A 10,429-nucleotide genomic window follows, 5' to 3' on the forward strand; every position below is an offset into this window, starting at 1 on the left:
GGAAAAATTGAAAATGGGAAAAAATTCCTATCCTCTAACACTGAACAGAATATTCAAATATTTGAGATAATAATGTAGAATGGTATCCTTTATTGATTGACGCTTGATCTGGATCTGACCCAGATTACAGATTTGTGGCCATTGAAAACCCCATTTAATGTATATTTTATATCTTAATCAAACTTGCCCCATTTACTCTCATATTTGAAAGTGTGGTGCAGATTGGCATTCACTATCACCTGACAAAGCTTGATCCAGATCTGATCTGGATTGTGGATTTTGTGGACATTTGAATTTAATATTGAAAAGCCCATGTGGTGTCCATTTTGCATTATATCTCAATTACGATTTACCTACACCACCAAAATTGGATGGAAGTTCCAATTTTATCCCTGTTTGTCTATCTTCCAGTTACCAGTCAGACACCAAGTGCCAAAAAGGAATGACGTATTGTGCATAACAGAGATAACCAATGTTCTGTGAAAATTATCTTTAAAGGAATTCAGAAACTGAAAATGTTGAAAAAACAGAACACCACAACAAAAAAAGAAAACTTCAAGTGCATGAACTACATACATGGGTGATTCTTAGACTAGGGGCACTTATGTCCTTTGATCATATTGTATGAAAAACAGAAAAAATGGGAAATTTCACAAATTAATAGTTATCAATACAATGAAAGTGTGTTAAGAAATTTGTTCTAGTAGTCTATGATGAATTTTTCAGCATCATTATATGCAAATATTGCCGTTTTGTGCTTGTCCTACACTCAGACTTTTGATCTTCAATGATAAAAATGAATGGTAAAGAATTGTTTTTTCTAATGTTTTAAAATATCTCTGAATAAAATATCAGTAAAATAATCAAAACATAATTGGGGTATTCAATGTCATACAACTGTTGTGATTTTTTTTTTAAACAAAATGTAGTTGTCCCACACTATTGCCGTAATTTCCACCACAACACTGTAATGTCCCTTTAAACAGTTTGTATGAAAGATTGTTTGGGTAGTTTGTATGGAGATAAACAGTGACATCAGAGCACATGTATATAGCGCCAAATCACAACAAACAGTTGCCCCAAGGCGCTTTATATTGTACGGCAATGGTGTGGTGGAAATTACATTTACAAGGCCAATAGTGCCCGTAGTTAAAGAATCACCCACATATTCCTGACATTTGATCACATCTAGTTTAGCTTATGAAAAGCCACTTCTAACAGGACTTTGACCTTGAAAATTTTTTTCCAAGGTAAAAAAATTTGTGGAATTAGTAACTAGTGTTGGCGGAGGTTTGCACTCTACAAGCACAGTGCTTGTAGAGTGCTTGTAAAGATTGCTTTTGCATTTTCATCCCAGTCTATAAACATGACCTCATCAAAGAGCTTTTTCCCATCAAAAACTGAGAAATAACATCTCAGAAGATATGAATGTTTGGCACTTCAACTGTGACCCATTATGTTTTTGAGATCCCTTTGAGCAAGGCACTAAGCACATCATAGTTCCTGATTTGCAGGTCAGATCCTGGCAGTATGTGAATGTGAAGCACAACTGAGAAAGTCTTTGTTCGCATCCTACCATTAATTGTTCTGTATCATAAATTAATTTTTCAAGTGATCATCGGATTATTTCAGGGTACATCCTTAGAATGTGCACCCAAGAGATTCCTGCTGATGGAACGGCATTCACTGAGGACTGCACAGTTCAAACTCCCTCTCATCCTGCCTCCTATCCCAGCAGTGCAGCCCCGCCTGCACAGCATGTTCCATGGTCCACCATTTCCTGTTGTTGGTGTAGCACCAGGAGCACTACAGCGCCCCCTGGCACCGCTGCAAGCACGAGCACACAAGAGCAGCCAGTTGGTGCATTTCAATGACGAGAACTCAAGAGTACACAGCTCTGCCAACAGCTGAAGTACTGTACCATAGTAGTCCTTTGGTGCCACCGAACCAACACATTTTCCATCTCTCCCTCCTCTGTCACAAGCTGATTACCTCATTCAGGTGTGCTCAGCCAAACAAGTGCTATCAGACACCTGAATGAGCTAATCATCATGTGACAGAGGAGGGAGAGATGGAAAATGTGTAGGTTACTGAGGACCGGTTTAAGAACCACCCATTCTGTTGCAGCTTTTCTTTTTTTTTTAATAAATTGGGGAAAAAAAATATGGATCATCCCTCTACTTTAATCTGCTTTAAAGATAATCTTTATATTTCTAAATATTAGTGATTTTTAAACCACTTTCTGTAATATTTTTGGGGTCAAATAAATTATGCATATGCAGAGTGCGAATATCACAGCACAGGTAGGATCTGATTTGATGCAGATCAGGATAACCAACCAGATTTTGCAGATTAAATGATTAATAAAATGATCCACAAAATCTGGATTATCTCAATCTGCACTAAATCTAACCTGTATTTAGATATTAGCACTCTACATATGCCCTTCTTGTCCCTAAAAGATCGACCCCCTTAATCAGATCCACTCCAAGCATTAATGGGTTCTGTCTTTGACCATGCTCCACCCTCCACCAAGTTTGAGGGAAATCAATTCAGTTGTGTTTTTTTTTCTGCAGCCATTCAGAAAAACTGCACTGAACACATGACCTCCTTGATGGAGGTAATAACAGCATAAACCTCCATACGTTCATTTCCTGTCAAAAATTGCAACCGCGTTTTAGGGCCACATTGAGGTTGTTTTTTTGTTGTTGTTGTTTTTTGTTTTTTTAAGACTTTGAGAATAAAGTCATAATATTACAATAAAGTTGTAATTTTATCAGAAAAAAAGTCAAAATATTCGAGAATAATGTAATATGAGACTAAACTCATAATTTATGAGAAAAAACTTGTAATATTATGAAAATAAAGTTTTAATATTATGAGAATAAAGTCGTACTTTTATGAGAAAAAACTCAAAATATTATAAAGTTGTATTTATATGAGAAGCGATAACATTATGACTTTATTGCTGTAATATTCTGACTTTATTCACGCAATCTAAAAAAAAAAAAAAAAAAAAAAAACCTCAATGTGGTCCTAAAACAATTGTAAAAAATAAAACAAAAATTGGCAAACAAAAAAATGCCACAAATTGCCACAAATCTAATCAAAGAAAAATGCACAATTAGTTAAGTTATTGTAAAATTATATTAACAAGCAATCTTTCCTCAATTTGAAATAAAAAAATATCAGCAAATAAAGGCAACATAGGACAGATGTGTATAATGCGTAATGTTCACAGAAAAAAAAAAAAGTCATCACATTTACAAGACTGCTGCTAAGTTTATAATGACGCCTACTACAGTAGAATCTGTTCAGAAAGCTTTGACTAACTGAATAACTGGGGCCCATACACATAGTCAAAGATTTTATCAAAATATTAAAAAAATAAAAATAAAATGTGTGGGCAGGGTAGCGGGGGACGACTGATGACACAGTAGGGTGATATGAACATTAACACGGGTGGCTCATTCTTAGCCATTTTATCATATGCAAACAGAACACAGAAGCCTACAGCGATGAAGAGCACAGAGTGTTAAGCACAGGCCGAGAGAGAGAGAGACAGAGACAGAGAGAGAGACAGAGACAGAGAGATTCACCACGTGTTAAAGCAGGTGTCCACACACACACACACACACGCACACACACACATAAGAGCAGCACTAGGTAGTATGTTGTACAGGTTCTCAGCATACATGCACTCACTTCTTATGCCAAAGTCTGTTTCCCTTGAACAGAACAGGATGGAGAGGGGGACAAAAAAAAAGACAAGAGGAAGGAGTGCAGAGTGGCGTAAAATTGGTCAAATCAGATCAAAGTGTACAAACTGAGCACTTAACATAATAATAAAAGCCTTGTACTTTCACACAGTTTCCCCCTTTAAAAACATCTTTAAATAGCAACATGGGCACCGGAAAGAATGTTATATTATTCAGAAAGTGTGGCCGCAGCGTAAAAGGCAAACGTCCAATGTCACCTGACTGCTGTGACACCGTACGCATGGCCATGATTCAAATGACAAGACACAAACTTTCCAAGCTCACAACGTGTATGCACACTCTCCAGTGTTTTAAGTGACAAAAGCCGAGACACTTTCCTGCACATCTTGCACCACAAAGCAATAATTAAAAAGTACAAGAGGTAAACTTCAACCATTTTGTTTGTTTTTTTTTTTTGTTTTGTTTTAACTCTTTCGCTCTAGAGGAGGGGAGAGGCTCTGCACAGAACAGATTACGTGTCATGTATGCATTTCAGTAGCTGTTTTTTGTCATATTTGGGATTGTGATGATGGAAAAATTGTCCATTTTGAGTAAAGGAGCTGCAGTAGCTGTCCATTTGGATTTTTCATTTGTTTGTTTTTTTAATGATGAGCATTCTAGCGTTATGTGGAACCAAAATGACGCTCCTCCCTGATTCTGTGCTGATCTGTTTGGCCATGTCCTAGAGTGAGTTCAGATCCTTGGAATGATGGCAAATAATGTCGGGTGGGGGCGAGTCACACACTCATCGTCATGGTTGGAGAGTACTGTGGAGACAACGGAGAAGACACAGTTTATTAAAAAAAAAAAAAACACCACACAGCAGTGCTGCAACAGACTCAGAACTAAAGAGACTACAGGGGATACAGCGGAGCGGACGATATGTCCTAAAATTAATATTACAGTATGGGGCAGCACAGTCTCCTTTGAACCCCTGCGTGATATTGTGGGATTTGACCATTTCCGGGGACAGCCTGCCAGTGTGCAATACAAACACACCAAAGATGGTGTAGTTTTGTTTTCAGCTTCAATCAACAAAGCAGTCGGGAAAAGTGCAGTTTTTTTGATTAACAGTGGAAAAGGGAAGACAAGGCAAATGGGAGAGGTCGTGTTGATAAGTTTTAACAAGATTTAATGTGAATAAAGATAATGGGGCTGTCCCCGGACGTAGATTTTTTGCATCATATGCTCTTTCATTTAACCCCTTTATCGCCCACCCTCAAACGAGCCTACGCTGCCCAATTTCTCACTTTCTGGGATGGTGACATGATATCACAGTATTACCTTTTTCCCTTAAGTTTGGGAAGGAATACCATGTCTGGTCTCTTTATATAAAAACAAAAAAATTTATTTGATAATACCGGCATATAAAAAACACTGAATATATCACCAGTAGGGGAGACACGGGAGAGAACTATGTACTCCCAACATTGTGTGTGTGTGTGTGTGTGTGTGTGTCGGGGAACTATTACGATGAATGAAAGAAATTGACATGCATACTTCAAGCTACATATAACTTCAAAACCATAAAATATGTTGAGAAGAGACAGAAAGAGAAGGAAGATGTGTCAGCTACATTCAAACTAAATCCTTTCCACAGGGTTGTGTGAACTTTTAAGAGTAATTTGACTTTCAGAACTAAACAGTCTAATTCTAATAATTTTCAAAGTGTGGGAGAGTGAGCACCCCGCCCCCACGACACACATACACACAATTTCAACATTTTTATGTGTTTCTTGTTATTCTTTTACACATCTTAAACACATTTTAAAAGTATTGGTCTGTTTTTAAGGAACTGTCCATATATTTACACATTTTACACCCTTTTTAAACATGTTTTTAAAGAACTTTCTATTCTATTTTTACCTTTTGTCATATTTTAAACATCTTTTTTAAAAAGACTTAAACATCTCTGTGTGTTTTTAAATGTCTTTGGCCTAACTAACACATTTTAACATAAGGATGGGTATTGATAAGATTTTATCAATATCATTACTGATTCCGCTTATCAATCCGATTCCTTATCGATAACTCCTGTGAATTTTCTGTGTACTAAAAGTAGGCTTTACAGGTTTTCTATGTCAACAACATTTTATTGAGTCTTAAATATAAATATGAATAAATAAATATGAAATTGGTCACTGGATCCTTGATCTCTGGACATAAATAAAAATAAACAAAATCTGTACTTTTTCTCAAAAGCATTTCCTTTCAGACATCAATGGCATGAATGTCACTCCACACCTCTGCGCTGAGCTCTTGCAGCCAGGTGCGCTGCAAGTCAACGTCAACGTAATTGATAAAGAAGGCAGGGCATCTCATTTTGGGAGGAAAAAAAAAGTTTTAGTCTGTGTCATTAAGAGGTGTCATTTGATTTAAAACATTGGTTCACTTTGAAGTTATTAATTCCGGATGGACTCTAACTTAACTCAGCAGGGAGCAGTACAGCATTTGGAGCTGGTCAAACAGAACGGAGGACGATTCTCGTTTCTTGCTCACAACAAGACAAGAGTCCCAGTTAGTGACTAATCTGCACAAAAGTGACTCACGATTGACATTTTAAAATGGCTTTGAGGGGGGTTAATGAAGCGGACTTGCCGCTTCTGAAAAGCAGCGAAGTAATGTTGGTGGATCGAATCATTTCTTAATGATTCTTGAACCGGTTCTGGACACCCATTCTTTGAGCCCCCCCAAAGTACTCTGGCATCCCAACAACACCATTCCTACACCCTAAAGTCATACATTTGCTCCTGATGGAGCTTATACACTAATATAATAAATGAAACTGCCATATCACATGAAGGCAACAAGCATCACCTCGAGGATATGAAGGAGCAGGAGGTAAAACCAGAATAAATAAATTAATTAGATCATTAAAATTATTTTCCATGTGCATTTTTTAATTGACCATTTCTCATTTGTTTTTATGCTTTCTGTACTGTGAATAAAATGTATGCTGAATGGAAACAACTATTTAATTTCATTTGTTCTTTTTATTATTTTGGTACATTTTGATCATCATCTGATTTTGACATGCAAATCCTTTTTGGGAACCTACATGTTCACACTACAACACAGAAAATGTCTGTCCTCACAGAACCCGTTCATCCTGTACCTCTCTGGATCACCTGTATTGCTATCCTTTTCTTTAGTGACTAAATTAATAAAAAAAAAAAAAGTCCATTCTGTAGGCGTGTGTGGGGGCATGGCCATGTTGAGATTTTGAAAGTAACTGCTGCTGAATGGTGAGAAAGTAAAGGTTTACTTCTATTTAGTACATTTCAAATCCATCATCCATCCAGCCAGGAGGTGGCAGTGTTCAGCAGGTCGCAGGCAGGTCTTTCAAAAGCCAACCCACAGTATATCTCAGCATTCCAGTGAATACTGGTCAAGCACTTCCATGAATAAAATAATTCTTCCCAGACAGAAAACTAGTTAACTTCATTAATCAAATCAGCCATAAAACATAACGAATCACACGTGTTTTCAGTCAAATTGTTTCACCAAATGACCGGTGCACTCTCCACAGTGCTCCTGTAGACAGTGATGCTAATGTGGTATGACTGAGGCGTCAGTGTGCGGTCGACAGTGTTCTACCGCTGGCTTCATCGAAGCACAACTACACTCAACAACAGCAACACTAGCTGAGGGACAAATTCAGACTTACATTCTCACTCTGAAAGGAGTGGAGGAAGTTTCCACTCAGCTCTCCGTCATCCCTTGGGGTCCCAGGAGGATTACTAATGCCACTTAAATTGTTTGGAGAATTCTGTACACAAAAAGTGTACAGCGTTTATTAATGTGTAAAATTTGCCCAGGATTCATTTCAAAATGCAAATAATCTCAAAGTGGTTACAATATTTACCTTGCTCATTCCATCCATATCACCAGAGCCTAAGAATCAAACAGTATAACAGCAAGAATGCAATGTTTAATGACCACAAAAGAACCATTTTAATACAGCAGTTCTTTTAGTAAAAACGTCTTGATGAACACTGACCAGATGCGCTAAAGAAAATTATATTCTTGTGTGTGAGAATGCAGCTAAAGCAGAAACTATTATGTTGTCTAGGTGTTTTGTAGTGGGTGTTGTTACCAAGTGATCCGTTCATGTGGTGTGGTTCCATCCCAGCCATGGCTCCCAAGGGGCCGTCAGATCCAGGGCCCATAGGGAACTAAGGGGAAAGAAGACAACATATAAGTCTTCACCACACAGGTGGCACACAATTCCACAAAAATAATAATTTCCAAGTTAAGTGAACAAAAGTACCCTGGAACCCATTTATCTCATAAAACTGCCTTTAATTAATTCTACTACTGTTCAATAAAGTCTCTTTCATGACAACTATTCTGTATTTACTTTTCTTTTAAATCGATATCTTGTGTAAATGCACTGAGTGAATAGTGAAAGCTAAATGCAGTCTGCTTTATAGCTGTTTAGGTTTAAGAGGTGACCTTTTATAAATAAATTATTGAATAGAAAGGTAAACATGCCAATCTACTTGTAGTTCAGTGGGAAAAAATCCTTCAAATGGTGATGCAAGCACCAAATTTGGCACAAATACACCTTAGACATTACCCCTTTGAAAAGACAGGATGTCCACAGCCAGGTGGGGGGTCAACTGAAGAATTACACAGGAGCCAAAATTAAACATGCTCCAATCATATTGAAAACTATACCACATAATTTGTCCAATCACAGAAGTTCTAAAAAGGTATAGTTTGGAGTATCTGTGACTGAATGTTATAGAATTATTGGGTAAAAACAGCAAGAATGGTGACAAAGGTCAATTGCAGTTTGTACAGGGGTCAAAGTTAAAGTTGCTCTAATTTTGGAAAAACTTAATGCAAATTATTGGTTGAGCTAATAGGGTTTTAAAAAGGAATAATTTGCATCATTTGTCCTGCTTAGTTATCATGTTACGGGGTAACATATGTCACATGTCATAGAATCCAATGGACATCAGCATTGTTTGACCTTTACTTTGCAGAACAAGCACTCAGTCAAAACTATTCCATTTATTAATCCTATTAGCTCAACCAACAATTTGCACCACATTTTACCAAAATTGGAGCAAACTGAAACTGACCTTTCTCACCATTTTTGCCATATTTTTTACCCCATAACTCCATAAGATTCAGTCATAGATAGTCAAAACCATACCTTTTTGACATCTTTATGATCAGACAAATAATATGGAATACCTTTCAATATGATTAGATCATCTTTAAATTTTGACCCCATGTTGAAAATTCAACTGGACACTCTGCTTTTTCAAAAGAGTTATGTCTAATGAGCATTTCTGTTAAATTTGGTGCTTACATCACCATTTGAAGGATTCCTCTGTAAATATTCTCTTATCTGCTTGCATTGAGAAAAACACCATGTTACACATTTGACCCTCGCCATGTGGACAACCCATATTTCAACACTTATGTACAACTTGAATCTTTTGCATGAAGTGGTACCACAGAGATGTAAAGTGGTGCTTACGTTATTTCGGTTGCCAGGTCCGGTATTGATCATGGTGTACAAGTTGTCACCAGAGTTGTTTGAGTCTGGAAAAGTGGCAGTCACAGGTATTAGTTTTCAACAAAGCATGCTAAGTTTGACAATCAACAGATTAGGGCAGAAAAGTACTAACCTGCTGGGCTGGGCATGATGGGAGTTCCTGGTGGCCCCCCGCCGCCAGATGCCCCCTTTGATGAACAAGATATTAATACAAGCATATTACAAATTTAAAAATGATCTTAAATCTTGAATTCTATACTATGTACTGTGCCAAACCATTATTTGTGTACAAGTGTGCAAATTATTGAGTGATGAGATTTATTTTAGGGCCCTGTCCCACTAGGGAGAGGATTAATTGTGCATGAATTGAGTACACAAATTGCGGGCGTTCGTTGTCGTTCGCAACAAAAATGGCCAAAAATGACAAATGTCTCAGTATGAATTACGGCTATATTAATAATATATAGTGAATATATGATGAACAATCACGGTTATATAAGGCATGTAGTGAGGAAACTGATCCAACATATTGAGATTATCACGGCAGTATTATGGGTGTATTATGAATGCATCGCGCACGTGTTGCAGGTGCACGGCATCTGCACTGCGGTCATAAAAGAAGCGCACTCGGGGCGTCGGCATCACTATTCACACCAACAATACAGCCTCTGGAGCATTTGCTGGACTTGGACAAGTTGATCACAGAGTTAAAGTTCATTTTGTCATGCGAGGGTTAACTGTTCATGAGTTTGGGGAGCGGGAGGGGGGAAGCCGCTCGGGGTGTGAGACGGTGTTTTTTTTTTTTTTGCGTGAGTTGTGGGTAAACAGCAACTCTTCCTTTTGTTGGTGTTAAATAAAAGTCCTGGATTGCAGCAGCTACGTCTTTGTGGATTTACACAGCCGGACCGGCACTGACTGGCAGGTATGTCGCTTTCTGCCACATATAGTACTTTGGGTTTACATGATGTGTTTGTTGTGCATTCACAGACTGTCCGCAAATCAGCTGCAAAGCAGATGTAATAAAAAGGCTTTATTCGTGGCCAATCTGTATGAATTCGCTACAACATATTTTAGTTTGTGATGTGGACGTGATGGGCATGATATATATCTGTTTTACACACTGTCCCGGTCCGCTGCCAAGCCGCAAATCCCCATCAGT

The 10,429-nt window shown here is 37.8% G+C and overlaps 1 protein-coding gene across 3 annotated transcripts in view; it reads right to left on the reverse strand.

The window, feature by feature from the left end:
• Positions 1-4,051: 4,051 nt before the first annotated feature.
• ssbp3b (single stranded DNA binding protein 3b) overlaps positions 4,052-10,429 on the reverse strand; it is a 63,614-nt gene continuing 57,236 nt past the window's right edge. For all 3 annotated transcript variants that reach the window (XM_034179630.1, XM_034179631.1, XM_034179629.1), the window contains 6 exons: positions 9,404-9,458; positions 9,253-9,317; positions 7,855-7,933; positions 7,624-7,652; positions 7,426-7,527; positions 4,052-4,525 (listed from right to left, as the gene is read on the reverse strand). In XM_034179630.1, coding sequence (XP_034035521.1) covers positions 4,496-4,525; positions 7,426-7,527; positions 7,624-7,652; positions 7,855-7,933; positions 9,253-9,317; positions 9,404-9,458 — 360 coding nt within the window. In that variant the 3' untranslated portion in view covers positions 4,052-4,495. The remainder of the gene's footprint in view (positions 4,526-7,425; positions 7,528-7,623; positions 7,653-7,854; positions 7,934-9,252; positions 9,318-9,403; positions 9,459-10,429) is intronic.

The sequence above is a fragment of the Thalassophryne amazonica genome, chromosome 10, assembly GCF_902500255.1.
Source record: "Thalassophryne amazonica chromosome 10, fThaAma1.1, whole genome shotgun sequence".
Lineage (NCBI taxonomy): Eukaryota > Metazoa > Chordata > Actinopteri > Batrachoidiformes > Batrachoididae > Thalassophryne > Thalassophryne amazonica.